The sequence below is a fragment of the Silene latifolia genome, chromosome X (assembly GCF_048544455.1).
Source record: "Silene latifolia isolate original U9 population chromosome X, ASM4854445v1, whole genome shotgun sequence".
NCBI lineage: Eukaryota > Viridiplantae > Streptophyta > Magnoliopsida > Caryophyllales > Caryophyllaceae > Silene > Silene latifolia.
In genome coordinates this window covers 13,927,824-13,950,415 of record NC_133537.1, presented here as the reverse complement: position 1 = coordinate 13,950,415, position 22,592 = coordinate 13,927,824, and the positions used below count along the sequence as shown (strand labels likewise).

Here is a 22,592-nt window from a genome sequence, read left to right as displayed (position 1 = left end):
TAAAACTCAAGTTACTCAATGCCCAATTTGGACGAACAACACATGCCTTCCTCTTCATAGACTCATCTACATTCCCAAACCTTCTCATCAAACAAAAGATGTCAACTATTTTAATTAACTAATGAAACGTCAATTAAAAATCTGAGTTCGTGAACATTAAAAAACTCATTATTTACCCTTTAAAGAAACACTTTATGGAATAAGGATCAAATGACTTTCATATTTTAATTACAGGTAAACAAATTATTAAGACGGAGAAAGTATAAGATTCCTCATATATAACTACGACTAACGACTATACCTCATACATTGACCAAATAATCCAAAACATAGCTAGTAATTTCGATAATTATGTAAATAATATTATCATGAACCCGTTTTATAGAAGAGACGGAGAAAAAATTCATGCACATTAGTTACGTAAATCTTAATTTTGGGCTGTCCTAGGCACACTGGTGTCATGGTTGGTATGGGCTAGAAAGATGCATTTGTAGGTGATGAAGCCCAATAGAAAACTTGGTATCTTGACTCTGAACTACCCAATTGAACATGGTATAGTCACTACCTGGGATAACGTACCTAATAGAAGTATGTCTTAATCTAGTGATTAAGACGTAAATATTATAGATAATAGGTTCTAGGTTTGAATCTCTCCTCCCATCTATTGTAATACGATTAATTGCGCGTTTTCCTAAAAAAAAAAAAAAGAACCAACTGAGATAACATGGAAAAGATCTGGCATCATACCTTCTACACTGAACTTCGAGTCGCCCCTGATCTCACACTCTTGTTAATATACCTTTTGATACCCACCCGCCTCATATTGTATCGGATTGATATTTTACCCATCTATGGACCGAACGTCTCATGATATCTATGTAAGAAATTTCTATAATATTATCACACATCCATATATTATAAGTACCACTATTTATAACTTTACCTGTTAAACTAGCTCAAATTTACATATCTTGTAATAGTGTACTTCTATACAAATTTCAACCAAAATTGAGCTACTATGCCATATGAAAATGATTGAAATTACGACTCTTTTTCCAACTAATGTGTAAGTCACGTTGACAAATTGATTCCTCACTCCTTATATTCTCGTCCATTTTCTACGTTTCTCTTATTTTATTTTCCATATGTAGACATTATCCTTTTTAACTTAATTTCAACTCACACTCAATTCAATTTATTTTCATTAATTTTAGTTTAATTCACTTTAGATTAGCTCTACTCAACTTGTCGGTATAGTTTAATTTCATTCAATTCACGACAACTTAATTTATTAGTTCAATTTAGTTCAGCTACTTTCAACTACTCGTATAAAAAAAAAAAGAACTTTAATATTTCAAACCTTCGTTATATATATATATATATATATATATATATACTCGTACAAATTTGTCTTTCTTCTTACAATATAAGATCGTTTTACATAAGTGCTATTTATAAAATCAGGGATAATATTTTATCTAAATAACCCATCATAATAACTTCCACCTTGTTATATAATTTAACTATTGTAAAACTTTTTTACAATACATTGCTTTCATACACCAGTGTCAACGAAATCTAGAAGGCATAATTCGCTTGAACTTGAGGCCTTTGAGAATTTTACCCAAATTTTAACATAAGACTCCACTCTTGCGAAAATATTAATGCTTTTTTCCTTTACCTTTTCATAGAACATAGATTAAAAAAAGGAAAATTAGATGGCGACACCGGGTGTTACTCAAAGTGAGCGACACCCAGGGTATTATTGTAATTTAAATATGTATTTTGCTTTCCCTCTATTAAAATTGAAATTTCAAACTTATTATTATAAAAGGGTAGTTTAGAAATTTAACAATAAGGAATAATAATTAAAAAAAAATTAAAGATTTTAGCCACATTTTCGTGCGTTATTAGTGGAAGTGTAGATCAATCAAGTTCATCACCAATGATTCTTCCTAATGACCATGATTCAACTTAAGAAATGAACAATAAATAATTCAATTTGTAGCATACAAATCCCCTTTGCTATTTTAGTAGTGCCGGCTTATGTGAGGTAGTAAATAGACGGAGGTTCGAGACTTATTTGTCGCTTTAGGTTTGACGGTACAATTCTCTTTTTTATGACTATGCACACAACCCCAGCTTAATTTGACATTACAATTATCGATCGAGAAGAGATGGAGATGATGCATTTGTTATGATTATTGTTGTATATTAGATAAGGGATATTAGATTTAGTTTAGTTTTATTTTTATTAATATAATAAATTTGCAAATTACGATTGAATCCCTAGGACGTTGGCGTAAAAATGAAAATTACCTTTTACTTTTTTATTTTTTTCTATTTTTTTATTACGGTGTTACCGAAACTCAGTAACACCCGGTGTCGGCCTAACACCTCCCAAAAAAAGGAAAAGAATTGAGACGATAGCACGGATAATGTAAACACAAGTCACACGTAATTTCCCTTTACATCCCACATTCCCACCAAACACTTTTCTAATCACTCTCACTTACCAATCAAAATTCCATTTTTAATCCCCGCAATTACCTCCTTCACTCATTTAAACACGACGACTAATCATTGACTTCATAACACCACCTATACGATACAATTTTATTATACCTATTTGATGGAAGTGATTCCGAGCCACGATTCCGAGCCAGACCAACAGCCAAGTCGAGCGAGTTGCAGTTTAACGGAGATTATAGAAGAAGAAAATGGAGAAGGCGAGAGAAGAGAGAAAGTATACGTGGCAGTTGGACGGAATTTGGAGAAATCCGTTTCGTTGATTCGTTGGGTTATCCGTACGTTTCGGAGCTCCGAAATTTCGCTTGTTCATGTTCATCTGCTGTCTCCTCTTATTCCTACTCTTCGTAATCGACTAATCTCTTTCGCTTTTAATTTCCGTAATTTATTTTCGCAGTTTATTTTATGACCAGTTTTAGTTATTAATTAGTGCTAATAAAATGAATGTGATGTGCAAAAGTAGATATAAATTAATTAAAAAAGTTGACCATAAGACGCCGCACTTTTGGACTTAAACTCTCTGAATTGAACTGAAACGGGAAAAAAAAGAGTAGAAATGAACTAAACTGAAATTAAGTCGAAAAGAAAATGGTGAAATCATTAGAGATTTCGAGGTATAAACTTGGAACAGAAGTATGGAAGTGTTTTAATAAAAATATTATGTTAATGTTTGAAATATATAAGCAGCAGTATTATGTATGCATGTTGAATGATGAATTGAATTGACTTGATGATGTCTTAAAGTATACAGTCTTCTGTTTTTTGAACTATGAGCAGTGAATGTTGTTTGTAGGTATTATTAGGTTTTCATGACTTCGAAATTTCAATCATACTTTTGGCCGTTGCGCGAGCTGTTAATGTTATGAATTGAATCTGTAAAGGTTTTCAGGACTTTGAATCACATTTGTGCGAGCTGTTACTGTTATGAATTGAATTTGTGAGGTTTTCAGGACTTTGAATCACAGTTGTGCGAGCTGTTAATGTTATGCATTGGATTTCATCTTTTAGCAATGATTTATGGCTGAAATTCCGACTTAAAACTTAAAAGACTCAAATGATTGTTAGATGGAAATGTTTCAGAATTACGAATAATGATTATAATCTTCTGTAGCTCATAAGGATTAAGGAGTGGAGTAATCGAAGCAAGAATGCAACTACTCCGTATGTGATTTCTGAAGAAATTCGCTTTTGTATCTAATTCTCATGCAATACATGTTTGAAGACTTTGAACTGATTTTAGCATTAAGATATAGACTTGTATTTGCTTCTTGTGATACCCTCAAGTTTTTATGCTTAAAATAGAGTGTCGAATTGTTTGTTGTTTTTTTGATACAGCAACATGATGAAAATAGAAGAATTGAAGCAATGTATTGTATTAAACTGAAGTGAGATGCGTGATATAATCACAAGAAAAGCGATGGTTCCTATGGTTGTAGGGACTGAATGTGTTTTTCATTTATAATGCAGTGGGAAAGCTTCCGGCAATTCGAGCAAACCCTGAAGTAGTGGCCAAATATAGGAAAGATGAACGAGAAAAGATGAAAGAACTTCTGCAGTGTTACTTGGACATCTGCTATAATGCTAAGGTATATCTTTCTCATGCAACACTGGTCACTGTCACTGGTCAGTAGCAGTACTTAATAGGCTATGCCGCTATGTAGGTTGAGTTTGTGTTTGTAATGGCTGGGTAGAGCTTCTGCTTAGCCATTGATTCATAAGAGGCCCTAACTTCATTCAACTGAACCTGACTCGGTATTCCCGTTTTGTTTTATTATTAGCTTCCAAAAACTTGCTTTCAGATATTTCATCAGATACGGGGTTGGATATGATGTACAATAATCTGGGATATGCAGTTATAACATTTTTGTTAGTCTTTATAACTGATTTGCCGTTTACTACAAGTAGGGACTCATTGTTACAGGTAAAAGTGAGCATAATTGTCTCTGAAGCTGAGCAAGTTCACAAGGGACTTGCGGAAGTGGTCTTCAATCATGACATACAAAAGCTTATTATGGGTTCTGTCTCCGGAAAGTATGTGCTATATGAGAATTATGTTGTTTATCAATGTCCATTAACCTGTAAATTTCATATTTGTGTATTTTTACTATTTTCTAACCAGAATAGTTTCTTAACCTTTCTTTTACGCCTTTGTTTTCATTACTTTCCCTTTTCTTGTTTTTAAGATGTGTGGGGGAGCAGGCTTGTTGAATATCTCATTTATGTAATTCATTGTAGTCTTCCAGTGGTGGTCTAGTCGTTCTAATCAGATGATATGGTGCAGTTGTGTGAAGGTGAACTCGAGTAAAGCTAATCATGCTGCCAAAAATATTCCAGCTTTTTGTGAGATTTGGTTCATTTATAAGGGGAAACATATTTGGACGAGAGAAGCCTTCGAGAGGCATTCTTTAAATTTTCAATGCGAAAAGTTGAGTCTAGGGAGGTTAAGGTCAAAATCATATCGTCATAAGAAGAGTGAACATCTGTACAACTCCGATCATCTTCGGTTTATTTCTTCTCGTCTAAGCATGAATCACTCTGTTACGGGAGAGTTGGTTCAGAATGGTCACACTGAAGAGGATTTGCTTAGGTCCGCTGGTGAAGAAGTCAGCCCTAGCTTTGCTCGGACCTCAACCAGCAACGGTTCAGCATCTATTGCAAGGGCTGAGAGAATTAGTTTTCCTGGTTTAGATATAAGGTTGGAGGAAGAAAGTTTGTATGCTCAACTTTTGGAAGTGAAAACAGAAGCTGAGACATTAAAAGATGAAGCATTAGCAGAACATTTGAAGCGTGAAACATTGGAAGCTGAAGCACTTCAAGCAATGAAGAAGGTGATAATCTTACTCAAATTCGATTGCAATTCTTGAATTTCAGTTCCTATGTTCCTGAGTTTTCAACAATAAGTCTTTTTTGTTTACTTATAGAAGCCTTAAAACTACTGACCTCTGCGGCATGCACTTCTAATGTTATATTACCAATTCATTTCAACTATAAGACTGGTTATTTGTAATGTTATGTCTCTTGGCAGTAGACCAAAACTAGACTGTCAAATGACTCTATTTCGAAAGGCGGAAGCAGATGTTGAGTCAATGAAATTAGCTTTGGTATCAAAAATAATATTTTACTGTTGGGAAATTTGGGCATCATCATCTATTTCAGTTACTAATTTCCTATTAAGACTTTATGAATTGTTTTGTTGGGATTCCACATGGCATGTTCTGTTGTCCACATTGACGAATGCAAGCGTTTGTAAGTGTGGTTATGTCTCTACCCATTGGTGTAAGCTTTTGGTTTGAGATGGGCCATAGGTCATTTGTGCCATAGGCTATTTAACTCCAACTTCCGGCCAAAAACTGGTATCAGAGTTAACATAGGTGTCTCAGGCACTTGGTCGTACAATAGGAGTTTTTTGAATGTGTGGTTGTGTACTTGTGTTTCTGCCAAGCGACATAAGCATTTTAGTAAAAAAAAAAAAACTGCATTGAGCATTAGAGAATGTGAACCTTCACTTCTGTGAAGCTAAACTTGTCTGTTATACAAAGGTGCGAACACGTTGTGAACTCTGCTTTGAATCTCGCAGGTGAAAGAAATTGAACTCATTCACTCCGGTGAAGCTAAACTCAGAATGGAAGCTGAAGATGCTTTCAGAAGTATGCTCCATGACCAAGAAGGACTTTTAGAGGAAAGACGAGGAGTTACAAGAGAGCTTCAGAAGACCATGAGGAATGTGGCTGTCCTTGACTGTCGTGTCCAGGAGGCCAACCAGTGGTGTGATGACATAGCTGAGGAGTTAAAACCTATCCAAGTTTGCATTGCAAGCCTACGGCTTGAAAGACAGAGAATTTGGAGACAGAAAATGGAAGCCGACCGTTGGCTTGAGAGGTGGAGAAGTCGCAGACAGACTGGTGGTACAAATCGTGAAGGATGTGGGGGCGTTCTAGGGGATGTGCCTGAGCTAGTTGAGTTTTCTCTGTTAGATCTGCAAAGCGCGACATGCAACTTTTCAGAAAGCTTTAAAATAAGTGAGAGAGGATTTTGTAGTGTGTACAAGGGAGAACTGCTTGGTAGAACTATTTCCATACAGAGGTTGCATGCGCAGACTTTTCAAGCCCCCTCTCAGTTTGAAAAAGAGGTCTCTTTTTCCTGTGCATTTCCATAATTTAATTTGATGCTCACCATTTCCTGAAACAGAGAATGATACTATTGTTATTGGCTTAACTAACTAAGCTGGTTAAATCATGCAGGTTGAAGTTCTTGGCAAGCTAAGGCACCCTCATTTGATCAATTTACTTGGTGCATGTCCAGAGGCATGGTCACTTGTATATGATTATGTTCCTGCTACCCTCCAACATCGTCTTTTTCAAGAACGCAACAATTTTTCTTGGAAGATCCGAGCTAGAATCATTTCTGAAATTGCAACTGGTCTTTTATTTCTTCACTCTTCTCATCCTGAAAAGATTGTCCATGGAAATCTCCAACTCGAAAACATCCTCCTTGATTCTGAATTACACTGTAAACTTTGTGATTTTGGGATCTCTAGACTATTATCACAGGACACCCTTCGTTGCCCTAGTTTTGGCCGTTATCCCGAATCTAAGGGTGCCTTCCCGTATAAAGATCCAGAAATCCTTAGAGCAGGAGAATTGTCGCCAAAGTCTGATGTCTACTCCTTTGGTGTTGTCATACTACAGTTACTGACTGGTCTGCCTCCAGTAGGATTGGTTGCCAATGCTCGGAAAGCAGTGTCAAGCGCTAGACTAACCTCAGTTTTGGACCCATCAGCAGGAAACTGGGGCCCATTTGTGGCAGAGAAAATAGCGGACATGGCTCTGAGATTCTGTGAACCCAATAGTCGGGACAGGCCAGAATTGACACCGGCTCTTGTCAGAGAGTTGCAACAGCTTCATATGTCACAGGAGCGCCCAGCTCCGCCTTTCTTTGTATGTCCAATCCTTCAGGTTAGCTGTTGCTGTTACTTTTTAACTGCTTCCCATCTTTTACAATCAGGTTTAGAGTTCGTAAGCTTCCTAATGTACCATGAAATCGAATTTTTTTCCTGATAATTTAGAATGGAAACTTAACTGACTCGCTTTAAATTATACCATAAGTACCACCCGCTTGACAGCTACACCGTTGGGCCGTTGGCATTGTAGTGTTCTAATTCAAACGTATTTTCAGGAGATCATGTGTGATCCTCAAGTAGCAGCAGATGGATTTACGTATGAAGGAGAGGCCATTCGCGAGTGGTTAGAATACGGAAGGGAAACTTCTCCGTTAACCAATTTGAAATTGGATCACCTTCATCTTACAGCAAACCATTCCTTAAGGTTAGCTATTCAAGAATGGCTTTGCAAGTGCTGATCACCCTTGACGACATTTGTAAGTCTCTTGTTCTTGTAAAGATTCGATTCTTTCTAGCTTTAGCTTTCTACCATTGTACATATGACGGCCTTTCTATCTGAATAAGTTGTTTGCTGAAATTCTGGTAATGTAGGATTAACAATAGCACTTTGTAAAAACTCGACATTATTCAGAAATCGATTGTCCTACTATTATTATACTATGTAATATTCCTGGTTAACACCAAAACGATAGTTGGGGCTGAGAAAGAAAATGAGAACACAACAGAACAGTTCGGCTATAGATTCAATTGATCAAATCACCATATGACTCGTGACAAAATTTGGAAATCGGACATAACTCGCATTTTGTACAAATTTGAAGAATCCTTCCTGAAAATACAGTAGAACAACCAGAAGAACACGATAAAGGGTACTTGTATAGTTTCAAATGAATGTACTCGTATAGTTGTATACACTACCAAAAAAAATTCCATGGAAATATAAAAAGAGCACGAAACAAATTGCCTCAATCCTTTATCGGACCATCGTACAAAGCTCTTTACGTGCCATTTTGCCGATTAAAACAGACTCGCTAACTTTCCCAAACCCGCTATTCCATAGATAGCATAATCCACACTAAGCCGAGCTGAGAAGTAAACAATTTAAAACAATTAAACCCGCATCTGATCACCTCTATAATACACACAACAATGCCGCTATACAAGATAAAATCACCACCCAACGTCCAACATCGCCGCCTTGCCCACACTCGGCTGCAGCCGCTGCACTGACAAGTGGAGCATGTGATGGCCCACCAACCTCAACATACGGTCTACTCTCTGGTTCAGTCCCAATATCAGGAGGCTGGGCCGTATGAACCGGCTTATTTCCGCCTCCTAAATCCACCTCACCACCCTTCCCAAATATCTCCTTCGGCAACAACACATTAGACACCCCAAATATCGCAACCGGTTTCTGATCAAACACCGTCTGCGTCACCACCGCCTGACTGACCCCCGTATTAATCAACACCGACCCATTAACCCGCGAAATACCCAATGTAAAACTACCCGCCCCATTAGCCTCAGTAGCTAATGTAGGCTGAGCCGGGTTCACTATCAACTCTAGTGAACCCAGCGGATAATACGAGTGTAACACGTGGAATTTTAGCACCAGGTATTTTTTATCCGCCGGAAGAGCTTGTAGCTCTACACGTGGCGGAAGATTCGCAAATGCCACGTCAGTAGGGACAAAAAATGTAATTCCAGCTCCATCCTCGTCACGCTCAAATTCCGAAACTACCCCTGACGCCGTTATCATCGACGCCGCCACATTAAAATTATGACCGTTAATTAACGCGTCAGTAATATTAACCTTCACCTCCGACGGAGCCGGCATATTTGACGCCGTTAAATCGAACCCGGTCGGATTTAACAATGAATCAACCGTCAAAACCGAAACACGAAACGGTACCGTTTCGACGAAGGTAAGAACATTCGACGACGACGAATTGTTATTCGCCACGTGGAATGAAACGGCGTCGGTTGAATCGTTGAAAGTGACATTGAGTGGCTTCAGAAGTGTGGGGATTAGTGTAGGGTGGGGCTCGCGGAGATCAGGCCACGTGAGGTACTGAAGGAGCACGTGACATCGGATGACGTCAGGTAGGGAGGAGGGTGACGTAGGAGGTAGGTAGGTGTTTGGGACAGCGAGGATGGTGACGTTGGTAAGGTTGTTAATGTCGTTGGAGATTCCGGTGGCGGTTAATAAGGCGGTGAATTTTGAGAGATTGGGGTAATTTGAGAGGATTTGGGTAATGTTAAGGGAGTAAATTGGGTAATGTAGGTGAAAAAAGAAGAGAAGGAAGACGTAAATAGGGGTAAAATGGGAAATTTGGGTTGGTTTTGGAAGAACTTCCATTGGAAGGGAAGGGAAGTGAAATGAAGGTGAGGCTGGTGAGAGAGCGAGGGTGAGGAAGCTGATGTGTGGATTAAGTTAAGTGAAGAGTATAATCAAGATTTTTCTTAAACCGTTTTAAGTTAAGACCTCCCACCCGGCACAACTCACAACCCTCTACTGATGACGATTTTACAATAAAACAATATTACACTCAAGTGTAAAAACAATATTACACTCAAAGTGTAAAATGGGAAATGTGGGTTGCTCTTAAACTGTTTTGTTTAAGACTGTCTTGACTTATGACAGTTTTACGATAAAATAATATTACACTCAAGTGTAAATTGTACGGGTTATATTTTTGAAAAATTTATTTTTAAGAATAGATATTAGATTTATAAGTAGTATATAAAGATAAAATGATAGACGTAAACAAAAAATTTATAATGTTCTTGGTTTTATAGGTGTTTTGGAATGTTTTTGTTTACTACAATTACGATCATATAGGCAGAGTATTATTTATCAATTACGATCATTAATATGTCTTAAACTTAAAACGGGTTAAGTGTAGTAAATCAAACAAAATGAGAAATGTCTATAACAAAAAGTATGATGCAGATGAAAGCGTATTAAACCCATTTTCATCTTAAGATGGTTTGAGAGAGTTATCAGTGACAGGTGTTGGAAATCAATAAGGATCCTCTTTCCCATATGGTGTTCCATCTCCTGTCTTATGTTATTCATGCATTGACACATCAACATATAAAGTCAAAAAAAATATGTATTTTTATGTCTATATATCAAAAGGAGAGAGCATGAGACAGAAGATGAAATATGGGACATGTGATCATTGGTTAGAAATAGTGTTGGGAAAACTAAACTAATGGGTTGTGCTTAGCTGCCAGTTGTAATTGTAATTTGTGTTAGTGGAGAATAGTTTAATAATGGAGGGAGAATATCCTGAGATGCTTTTAGATTAGCTTTTGTTGGTTTAAATGAAATAAAGAACATAAATTGTAAACTAAAACAGTCTTACACCGTGAGATAGGCCATGTTCTTTTGAACTGAAATGGATTTGATCTGAACTGAACTAAACTGAACTTATATGATCTGCACTGAACTTATAGGATCTGAACTGAACTGAATTTATAAGATTTGAACTAAACTTACATGATCCGAATTTAAATTAACTTAAATTAATTTAACTTAAATATCATTATTATTATTATTATTATTATTATTATTATTATTATTATTATTTATTATTGTTATTGTTATTGTTATTGTTATTATTATTCTTGTTCTTGTTCTTGTTGTTATTATTATTATTATTATTATTATTATTTTTATAAAACCGCAACTTTTATTTTTATTATTGTTATTATTATTATTATTATTATTATTGTTCCGAGTGTAATTCCGGAGTAGGATTTGTTACCACGTAAGCTTGTAGAATGATGACTTTGCTTGACTCTTCCTTTTGGCCTCTCCTGAAACAATGAACAAACTGAGGACTCGGCTTGGCACCGAGCGAACTTAATCCGACGCTCAAGTCAGTAAACTTAAAAGGATTAAGTTGTGTGTTACTTGGCACAAAGTATATTGTAGAGAGATAAGGGAGTTTATACCAGATTAGTGTGTTTAATTGATTATTTTCGGATCCTTTCCTCAATGAGGGTTGAGGAGTATTTATAGACTTTCATCTTTTGTCACGTAGTGGCCAAGTGGCGAAGCGGTGGAAAGACTGTTCTACCTCGGCCGAGGGACCCATGGCGGCCGGCGGACCTGGTTGACTCCATGCCGAGGGTCTTGGATATGAGTACGCGGATATGTCTCCCGGTGCTTCTTTGCCTAGCCGAGACCAAGTGATGACAGCCCAGAGTTGCGTCGGCTAAGCTGTCTAATATGTTGACTTGCTGTGGATATCTTTGACCTTGCTCAATATGTTGACTCGGTCAGCGGGTGCAGAATATGCCTCATCAATTATTATTATTATTTTTATAAAACCGCAACTTTATTATTATTATTATTATTATTATTATTATTATTATTATTATTATTATTATTATTATTATTATTATTATTATTATTATTATTATAACAAAAATGCAAAATTTTATTGAGATTAAACAAAAAATTTACAAGAAATTAGTGGGCAGCCAAGAGAGAATACTGATAAGAAAATATAGTCTAAAACACAAGGTAAGATAATAACATTTTTCCGCTTTATATACATTGGTTTGTTCATATATACATTATACTACGGTTACATTACGATAAAAAATAATGAGAAGAGTGATAATTTTGTTTTTAAAATAATAATGTATATATGTATCGAATAATTAATAATGTCAAATGTTTTTGCGTCGGTTTTTAAAAATAATACTTTGTATATAACTTTTCTAAACTGAATTTATAGGATTTGAACTTATATGATCTGAACTGAACTTATAGGATCTGAACTGAACTGAACTTATAGGATCCGATCTGAACTGAACTTATAGTTACTGAAGTGAACTTAAATTAAGTGACTTTAAGTCCAAAAAAACAGGGCCATAGTACTTATCTGGAAAAGAAAATCATTCAATTTTTGTGTTATTGCTATTAATCAAAAAATACTTTTTATATAAATAGACCGTTTTACATTGAGATGTCTCACACAAAAAGCATTCATTTATTGCTACGATAAAAAAAATAATCTTTATATAAATAGACCCTTTTACATTGAGACGTCTCACAGAATAACTACTCAATAAAGAAATATTTAATGAATTCTTGTCAGGTGGGAGCAATCGAGCATAACTTCATGTCTATCATCACTACATGTCAGATTTATTATATACATTCCGTATAAGAGAGTAAAGAGACAAGCATTAAACAGGTGTGTGTACAACTTGAATTGGAATACTTGAGTGAACAAAAGTAGAATCCATTTTTGAAATAATGGTCAAAAATAAAATATTTGTCGTTTTGGGTCGGTTTTGAAAATATTTGTCAAAATGGTGTCCACGTAGGCTCGGGATTTCTAAACCTAAAACACGCCACTACAAATGGCGTGTTTATAATGAGTAGGGAAAGAAACTTCATTAAAAAATGGACTAAAACAAACACGCCATTGGGAATGGCGGGTTTCGGAGGGGAAACACGCCATCCCCTATGGCGTGTCTTGTGTAAATTTTTTTTTTTTTTTTTTTTTTTTTTTTTTTTTAAAGTTTAGTCAGTTGAGTAAAAAAATTGTTGTAAAGACACGCCACTACTAATGACGTGTTTCCTTCACAAAACACGCCATTAGTAGTGGCGTGTTTCAGGTCTAGAAATCCCGAGCCTACGTGGACACCATTTTGACAAATATTTTCAAAACCGACCCAAAACGACAAATATTTTATTTTTGACCATTATTTCAAAAATGGACTCACAAAAGTACAAGACACTAAGGGGCGTTTGGTACGGGAAAGGGTAAGAGAATGAAATCAAGAAAGGATAAGAGAGGGAAATAAATGGGATCACTCATATTATACTTGGGTGTTTGGTTGACAATTAGAGGAAAAAGGAATTAAAAGCCAACATCCACCACCACCTCCACCACCATTACCCACCACCTGCCACCATTATCTACACCGACACCACCACAAGTAGCGGCGCCGACGATCTTCCTCACGGTACCCCACGGCGAACCTAATCATCGCGCCTCACGCCCTCAACAAACACCACAATCCCGACCCCACACACCTTATTCATTCTAAAAAAATCCACCACAACCCTTCGAAAACTCCTCCCCTACCCCTTAAAACACCAGATCTGGTGTGACCGGCGTCGGGCGGTTTTAGTGGTGTGGCCGAGGAAGGTGTTGGTGGGGTGAGAGAGTTACTGAAGGTGTTGGTGTGGTGTTTAGTGGTTGAGGATATAGGGTAGCGTGGACAAGCGGCGTCGCTGGTGGTGGTTGTGTTGGCGTCGCTGGTGGTGGTTGTGTTGGCGTCGCTGGTGGTGGTTGTGTCGGTGTGGTGGGCGTAGGGTGTAGGTAGCAGTGGTTGATGGTGTGAGAGGGTGTGGTGGGTGTTGGTGGAAATAGAGAGTAGGAGGAAGAAGGGATTATGGGGTTATGGGTTTACCCAAGGAGGGGGAGGGGTATGGATGATAATGGATTTGGGGGTAAAACCCTTTCTTTGTGTCAAACAAACAACAACAAAAAGAATCAACCATTTTTATTCTCTTTCCCTTTCCTTATTCCCCCCAACCAAACGCCCCCTAAGCTGATCTAGCATTCTTAGGGGGTGTTTGGTAAACGACGGATTGGAAAATTTTCAGCATATTTAAGGCTTTTAGCATGTTTGACTTACCAATCTACTATTTTGAGTGTTTGGTAAATGGCTTATTGACAAAGTAGATTGAAGCACAATCTACTGTTTTCCAATATACTGTTCTACCTAGCATATTCACATTAATAGATTGTGAAATATGAATCCGTCAACAATTTACACATAAATACAACAATCTATTAACCAAAATCTGCTAATTACCAAACACTTCTACTAAATCTGCTAATTGAAATATACTAGTCAAACCCGCTAATCCAATCTGTCATTTATAATCTGCTTGACCAACCTGCTTCTGCTAATATCAATCTGCTGATTACCAAACATGGCCTTACTACAGATTGATATATCCATCTAAAGTAAAAGACGGGTCAAATATGCTTAAAATTGTGACATTTTTAGGCCCTATTATGCAACTTGTTGCTTGTCTTATGCTTAAAATAGATGAATATTTGACCCGTCTATAACTATAGACGGATATCTCCCGTCTATAATGAGAATTTGTGCTGATTTAGACCGGTAGTAATGTAGTAGTTGTAGTTACAATAGGAGAGTCGATGCATATGTCCATTAATTTAGTTGGTAAAGTTACAAAAGATGGTATTAGGTGGGCTTAAATCCCGTCAACATCAAAATCACTCTCATGACTCTTTTTTTACACCAGATAAAATAAAAGTAGCAAAGTCGTAGAAAAATACTCGGATATTTCAATTAGAATCTTCAAATTTACCATTGTTCAGCGAGCAACCGCTCATACTAGCCCTCACGGGGCACCGCCAGTCCGCCACTACATACTTAATACGGAGTAAACCATCTTCCGGGTTTGGGATCTTGACAAGACCTTAAAATCCCCGTGGCTCGGTCCAAATGAGTTAATGTCTGAAAAACGCTGGGTATAGTCTATAGTTCTTAGCTTGGCCCGACCCAACTTGACTTTATTCAAGTTCCAGGAATTACGAGTAAATAATCAAAAAAACAATCAAATACCACATTCAAACCCGTTTTTTTTTCTCCTAAGAACACTTGGAAACTAAAAATTTCATATGAAATCAAATCCACAGAATTTCATTGATAAAGTAAGTTAAGAAGCTAGCCAGAATCCACGGTAATTGCAAATACAGAGTGAAAGTGCGATACATCTACAAACTGAGCAAATAAACTTCAAAATCCGTCCTACAAGAACTAAAGCATAAAGCACAGCCGCCGTTTTATTTGTAAAATGGAAGAACAGAGAGAAATCGAACAAAACAAGAAAACTACGAAAAAGAACAGGATGAGGCAATGCTGTAAGAGTAACACGAGTCAACAAGTACCATCTATGCGACCATCATTTCCTACAGCATGGGAAAGCAACTTCATCAATTCATAATCGGGCTGAAAGATGAAGTATTCATTTCCAGAGGGAAGGGAAGAAACGTGCAACATCCGAAATGGTATCACTAACCAGCATTTACCTGTGTTTAGAGCTCTTCCTTAATCGAAGATGGCTGCACAGTTTCCTGAATAGCAGGATCTCTGTTCTTCTGAATATATTCAATGATACCTTCCTTGGTTCTGTCTCCTTCAAACTGTTCCAACTTCCCGCTTGCTGTTCTGAAGTATAGTGTAGGGTAGCCTTTAACTTCAAATGCCTCATCCGTGATATCATTTGCAGTGGCATCCTGTATCCATTACTTAAAGCTCAGAAACTACAATAATATTACTACGAACTGCATATCAATGGATGCCTGGACGGCACAGCAGGGGTTGAAGAGTAGAGAGAATGTTAACAAACACAAGATAATATTTTCCGACCATTACTTCAGGTATAGAAAGTTGCATGCCATAAGAATATAGTACATATACATCTAAAAAGAGAAGTCTTACAAGCTTAGCGATGACAACATCTGGATCATCTTTGAAGGAAAGAGCAACTTCATCCAATATTGGGGCCAACTTTTGGCAATGTCCACACCACGGAGCATAAAATTCCAAAAGAACTGCGCCAACCAAGTTACTAAGATAAATATGCAATGGAATTGGGGCATAGAGAGCAATTAAAGCACAAACTCAAAAACCCTCACCATTTTTCCCCGAGTTCAAAACCAACTCGTTGAGGGTGTCGGCAACCACCACCTTGACAGGCTCAGAGTTGCTTTCAGGGATAGGCTCAGACTTAACATGTGCAGAAACCTTGCCTTCCTGCAATATCAAATTTTAATAAGATGCATAAATCTGTGTCCATGTGAAAAAAATAAAAAATAAAATTACAAGGTGGAGATTATATACTTACAGTGTAGTCCTTTATCCATGCGGCTATCTGATCTGGTTGCACTTTTGTGTTTAGATATTTCTTCCCGTCATTGGTCTGGACAATGATGAGTGGTACTTGCTCTTCAGTGACTCCAAAGTACTGCCCAGGCATAATGAAACATACCCACAACATTAAGAGCACTTAAAACTGCAACAGTATCAAAAAATAATTCTACACAAATTGACATATGCCCTTATTGTCCATAAGAACATATACCTGGAGTGCACCCTTGCTGGCGTCAAGGTCTCCCAACAAAAAACTAATACCATTAGATTTGTATTCTGCTGCAACTTGCTCATACTTTGACTTAAACGAGTCAAAATCAGTAGTGAAGTTCAAGAACAACAAGGCCTGTCAAACATACAGTAGTCCATAGTGAGCCATCTCTTGGAGAAAAAAAAAAAGATTCTAGCAAAAAATGTACATTTTTCAGAATGAGAAAAGGGAAGACGTTTTTAAATCATGGATAAAAACCTGGCAGCGAAGTCGGAAAAGGCCACACAACATAGCACAAGTTAAAATATCGTAAAACTGAGCCCATAGTTAAAAAGGTTGGCGAATCAAAACGAGGTGAAAAGCTATTAAGGAACGTAATGTAGACACCCGTATCCATGTCAAGCTATTTCAAAACACCTGAATCGTGATTTTTGAGCGCCATGTTCGGTTTCTAGCTTTCGTAAATACTACTCACAAGGCAACTTGTGTCGTAGAATTAGACAGGGAAGCAAAATGTGGTGCAGTGAAAAGTATTCGGATCTGTGAACTGTTTACGAAATTGTCAATAGACATAGTGACATACTACCTTTCTTAGTGACACGACTGGAAATATCACTGCCTGATGTTTTGCTGTCATAATTTTGGTCAATCACACACATCTCCATGTCTGAACAATTTTGTTGAACACTAGGATCCTGAATCTCTCAGTCTGTGAGTCATGTTGCCTACTCTATTTTTCGTACTTTTTGTTTTTGCAGAGTGTAACTCAAAAACTGCATTGCAGGAGACAAACTGTGATGGTATTTGTCACCTTCGAGTATTGCCGACTCTAAATTTTAACTCGTACTAGACATACTATGCTTCACTTTAATAAGTTGCTTTAGAAATAATTCATATTATCAATGTTCAGTTGTACTTGGAAGTTGGAACAAGCAGCATATCACCATGACTGCAGTACTTATTAAGTAATGACTGAGGAAGAAGATGCCAAAGTACTGATTTCAGTTTTAACTTTTTTTTTGCTTTTGGTATATTTGGATATGGTTTATACTGTTGTACTTATCCTAATCTTATTCTACCATAAAGAACTTGTTTGTTTCATTATTGCAAGGTTTGGATTTTAATGTTGACATCTTGCCCAATGGATTCTACCCATCCCTTAAATTTGGAAGCATTCGAGACAAATACTGTTTGCAATGTTTAGAACTGGCTTCTTCCACATTAATTCTTGGGGTTGGATAGGTGCAAGAAGAATGTCAGTGTGGCCCCTAGGTGCAAGCAATGCTACTGAATTCGAACGCTATTAAGAGTACACCAGTGTTACTATAGTACTCCGTATATTTTAACTATTCAGAGTCAATTTGATGGATTTAGTTTTTGTTGACAAGTGGTGAATGAGATAACACAAATAACAAACAATGATGCAAATTGAGGGTCCCGTGAATTTCACAGGTCAAAAGATTAGTAACACCAAAAGAAAGAAAAGAGCTTCAATAAGCCACATACAGATTATAATTCATAAAACATCTCTGTATTAAAGATAAAATAATAATTCATATTAAGGTATAGCTCATGAAGTCACCCGGAAAAATAGCAAACTTCATACCTTAGCATTGGGAGAGTTGAAGAACTTGACAACATAGGGATGGTTTGCGGGATCCTTGCTAAAAATAGTTACAGTAGGGGTGCTAGATTTTTCAATAAACTCTTCAATTGCATCCACGTGAAAATCCTACACATCAGACATTTCGCTTCATCAGTTGCCGTGGACATTGGTTTTTAACAGAATCGGTTAGAATAGCATTTAGAGAGAAAGTAATGAAGGATATGGCTTACGGAGAAATCAACAACTAGCTCATCGAATGGCTTGAACAACCTAATTGTGGGCTTTGTCACTGATGTTTCACCCTTGGGAAGAAGCTTTGCATCTAAAGTATGACCAAATTCATATTCAGAGCGCAACTTCTCAGCTAATGCCGAAAAATTTGTGTACTCTTCTCCGGAAAAGTCATCGAAAATTCCAACCTGAGGCCAAAAAAAACCATAAAACCCCCGAAACAGGAATAAAGAGAAGATACCAAGTCTACGGGAAACCAAAAATGGAAGCAGGGGAAAAAACCGCTGGAATCCCGTAACGGGCATATAATAACACATACACACTGAATTTAATGATAGTAATGAACGAAGTGCATAAATTACTATAAAACCGTTGCAGTTGATATCCCTGAACGGTCTTATAATTATTTGTATACTTCATTTAATGACAGTAATAAACGAGGTACATAAGCTATATAAGGCCGTACTAAATTGGTGGGAAAAGACTCACAATAACAACTTTGTTGTCCCCAATAAAGGTGGTGGCATCCTCAGAAGATTTAATCTCGAAAGAGGCAGGGCCACTCTGCTTCTTCAAATACTCGACAATTCCATCGGCTTCACGAGGACCTTTGTACTCTTGAACTGATTTGCCGCCGTTTCTTAGAATTACAATGGTGGGGAAACCCTTGACATCATACTGAGAAGCAAGTTCCTTGTTTGAATCTTCATTGGCATCCACCTTAGCCAGAACTATAGCAGGATCATGGCTGCTCAATGCCGCTGCGGCTTTCTCAAACTACATTTTACAAAGCAATACTAAATCAACAAAAGCACCAATTTTAATATTCTCACATGGGACGATCTCTCAACATCAATGTGGGACCTCTCACATTACTGCATTAGTTGATTTATCCGTCTCAATCATTTGTTTTGTATTTAATGAAAAGTTAAACAAATGATTGGGACGGAGAGTGTATTATTTTATTTCAACTTTCCCTTTTTTCCCTTCTTAGTATGCTTCTAGCATATTAATTGATACAGTATATGTTTCACACTAATTTAGCATGAGACAGTCTAAGATGAAACTACCTCGAGCTGAAGGAATAATAGGAAGTGTTACAACGATAGTAAATAAAATCAGACGAAAGGAAAAGAAAACTACCTCAGGCTCAAGTTTCTTACAATGTCCACACCTAAAATGAGAAAGAAGAAAAAAAAAAGATTAGAGACAGATTTACACTAGCAATTAGCCTAAAGTTAACCTAAATCAACTCAACCTGTAGGCAGAAGCGGAACCAAAATATATAATTAGGGTGCGAAAATTCCTTGTCAAAAAATTAGTTAACTTAAATCAGTTAGCAAACCAGTAGCGGAACCAGAATGTATAGTTAGGATGCAAAAATTGTCTAAATCAGCTAGGCCACCCGTAGCGGAACCAGAACATATAGTTACGGTGCAAAAATTCCAGGTCAACAAACTAATTAACCTAAATCAGCTAGACAACGAGTATCGGAACCAGCATATACAGCTAAGGTGCAAAAATTTCAGGTCAACGAAACGAACTGGTCAAAACCTAAATCAGCTAGATAAGCAGTAGCGGAACCAGAACCTATAGTTACAGTGCAAAAATTCCACGGAACTAGTTAAAACCTAAATCAGTCATCTAACCAGTAGCGGAACCAGAATATACAGCTACGGTTCAAAAATTCCCGGTCAACCAACTAGTTAAAACCTAAATCAGCTAGTCAACGAGTAGCGGAACCAGTATATAGAATTAAACAAATGATTAAGAGGGAGTGATCATCTACTGAAATACATGCAAAAGGCGGGGGTTTCCAATACAATTAATACGTCGAGATCTAACATTAAAAAAAATGAAAATAAATGATTAAGACGGAGGGAGTACCAAGGAGCGTAGAACTCGACGACGATGAAATCATGGTTGGGGATGGTAGATGAGAAATTGGAATGATCAAGTGTTAATACAAATTGTTGAGTAGTAGTAACTTCTTCATCAGCTGATACATAACTAATCAAAAAAGTGAGTAATAATACTAGACTTACAATTTTAGTACCCATCATTTTGATTGATTTGATGAAGATTTCTTCACTTTTTTGAGGGGTTTTTGATTGGGTTTTTGGGAGTGTGACCGAGATGTATGTATTTATGTATGAATTGTGAGATTGGTTTTGGATTTGTGTACCACTACTTCTCATGACCCGAAGTTCAGTCAGTATTCACGTGGTTTTTCCCTTCAGCTGTGGATATACGTGTTTTTGCTGATTTGGCTTCTCTTTATTGGCTCTTGTTTCGTGTTTTTGTTTTCCTATGGAGGATATAAAGGTATTGTATTTGTACCATATTCCACATAGGTATAGAAATATTTATTTTAAATTTTGAAGGTGAGATATTGGTATGGGTCAGATTAACATTAAGGGAGGTACATCGTATTGTTAATTGTGTATATTTAATGCTAAATATGAAAAATGATTTGATTGGGATAGTTTTGTCTTGTTGGGTTATCCTTTTGTTTTGTAACTAAGGTCATGTTTTTTTGGATTTAATTTTAATTTATTTCAGTTTAGGTCACATCTAGGGATGGCAGTACCACCCTTACCCTGTGGATATTCATCCACACGAAATTAAATGAGTGGGATATAGATGACGAATTTTTTCGAATTTAGGGTAGCATATGGATATGGGTGAATTTAGGGTGGGATATAGATTATCGTCTCTCACCCGCTTAACCACCTTGTGGATATCCGAAATTAATATTTATAATTAATTTTTTATTAAGTTAATAATTATTTAGGTCATTAATGATTTTCCTTCAAAAGTATATTTTTTTTTTTATCAGAAATTTTACTTAATTTTAATATCATACTGTTATTTAGGAAAATTAAAACTTGGGTTTATATGGATATTGTTATTTTCACTAATCAAAGTTTCAAAGTAACTTACTTTTGTTAGTTTAATCCATAATATAATGCGTTGGTGATTTCTTTGTAGTTGGTGTGACGTATTTGTATGGTCACTTGCTTTGCAAAAATACTTTGTTGTTGGATATATATTGGGTTGTTATTTGCTAACACATATTGTTACTTGAATTATGTATGCCTTTTAATTTTATCGCCACAATTTTTTTACGATATATTATCTTTAAATTTTATAAGCTGTGAAAATATCCAACGGGTACCCGCTTTACCCACTTCACCCGGTGGATATGGATATGGATGGATGAAAAAATGGATATGGATATGGATCCACCCATGCATATCCCACCCATTGCCATCCCTAGTCACATCTTCGCAAATTAACTCTTACCTCAGTTCAGTTCAATTAAGCTCCATTAAGTTCAGTTCAGTTCAGCTCTTTTCAGCCGAAAAGAACAGAACCTTGATGTTCAGAGAGTGTCATGGCCGGTGTCACAGCGTGTCTAGGTCGTTGTGGTCAAAGTCCAACCGATTGGTGTGTCAGTTGGATCGCCAATTCACCAGTCGGGCTTGTCGTTTGAGACGCCAGCTAATTTGATCCAAAAGTGTGAAATATGTGATAATTATAGAGTAGGCCCAAATCAAATGAAAGAGGACCATTTATGTAAACATGCTCTCTATTCATAATGGGTCAATCGGACTACAATGGGGCGTGCCATTATAGACTAGGCCCAATGGGTTGTGACAATTGGGTCATGCCAACTAGACTTGTAAATGGGCCGTCAACCGTGCTACCGGACCAACCCGTGTCTAGTCCTTAACTAGTTTGAATGCCCGTGCGTTGCAACGGGGTAATTAACTTATTTATAATGCAAAAAAAAAACGTTATAAGCGTTTAATGTTTACATTATATGTCTAATGATTTGTTTACATATTATTAAAATATCTCTTTAAAAAAAATACGTGGGTTAACTCTTATTTATAATTATATAATCACCCTACCTTATATTAATCTTTCGATGTGGGACAATTCTACTATTTATAAGTAATATATTCACAAAAATTGGATTTTTTTCTGATGTAGGACAATTCTAATATTTATACGTAATATATATTTATCAAACCTGCATTATTTTTCAATGTGGGACAAATAACATACTTAATTACACCATCTTTTTTGCACTTAGTTCGACATCCAACCAGATCTCGAATACCGAATTCAGACAATTGCTACTCATTATATCTAATAGTTAT

At 36.7% G+C, this 22,592-nt stretch overlaps 3 protein-coding genes across 6 annotated transcripts; 1 reads left to right on the top strand and 2 right to left on the bottom strand.

Moving 5' to 3' along the window:
* The first annotated feature begins 2,431 nt into the window (after positions 1-2,431).
* On the top strand, positions 2,432-8,440 carry LOC141622953 (U-box domain-containing protein 33-like). Of its 3 annotated transcripts, none has more exons than XM_074438986.1 (7): positions 2,432-2,876; positions 3,997-4,115; positions 4,451-4,560; positions 4,811-5,357; positions 6,107-6,658; positions 6,771-7,484; positions 7,705-8,440. In XM_074438986.1, exons 1-7 carry the CDS (start codon positions 2,633-2,635, stop codon positions 7,885-7,887), a joined length of 2,469 nt encoding a protein of 822 aa, XP_074295087.1. In that variant the 5' UTR covers positions 2,432-2,632; the 3' UTR covers positions 7,888-8,440. The 3 variants fall into 3 exon arrangements, with proteins under 3 accessions (XP_074295087.1, XP_074295088.1, XP_074295089.1); XM_074438987.1 differs by having other exon boundaries at positions 2,486-2,876; positions 4,191-4,560; XM_074438988.1 differs by lacking the exon at positions 2,432-2,876 and having other exon boundaries at positions 4,009-4,115; positions 4,435-4,560.
* On the bottom strand, positions 8,141-9,868 carry LOC141622955 (fasciclin-like arabinogalactan protein 4). Its single transcript, XM_074438989.1, has one exon. It carries the CDS (start codon positions 9,786-9,788, stop codon positions 8,562-8,564), a length of 1,227 nt encoding a protein of 408 aa, XP_074295090.1. The 5' UTR covers positions 9,789-9,868; the 3' UTR covers positions 8,141-8,561.
* A 5,257-nt stretch (positions 9,869-15,125) lies between these two features.
* Positions 15,126-20,612, bottom strand: LOC141622958 (protein disulfide-isomerase-like). 2 transcript variants are annotated; one of them, XM_074438994.1, is made up of 11 exons: positions 20,311-20,612; positions 19,567-19,597; positions 18,913-19,200; positions 18,423-18,611; positions 18,193-18,318; positions 16,587-16,721; positions 16,350-16,469; positions 16,141-16,258; positions 15,944-16,056; positions 15,532-15,738; positions 15,126-15,411 (listed from the first exon to the last, which is right to left on the bottom strand). In XM_074438994.1, the coding sequence occupies exons 1-10, from the start codon at positions 20,484-20,486 to the stop codon at positions 15,538-15,540; spliced, it is 1,497 nt and encodes a 498-aa protein (XP_074295095.1). In that variant the 5' UTR covers positions 20,487-20,612; the 3' UTR covers positions 15,126-15,411; positions 15,532-15,537. The 2 variants fall into 2 exon arrangements, with proteins under 2 accessions (XP_074295095.1, XP_074295096.1); XM_074438995.1 differs by having other exon boundaries at positions 15,365-15,411; positions 15,522-15,738; positions 20,311-20,602.
* Between the last annotated feature and the right edge of the window lie 1,980 nt (positions 20,613-22,592).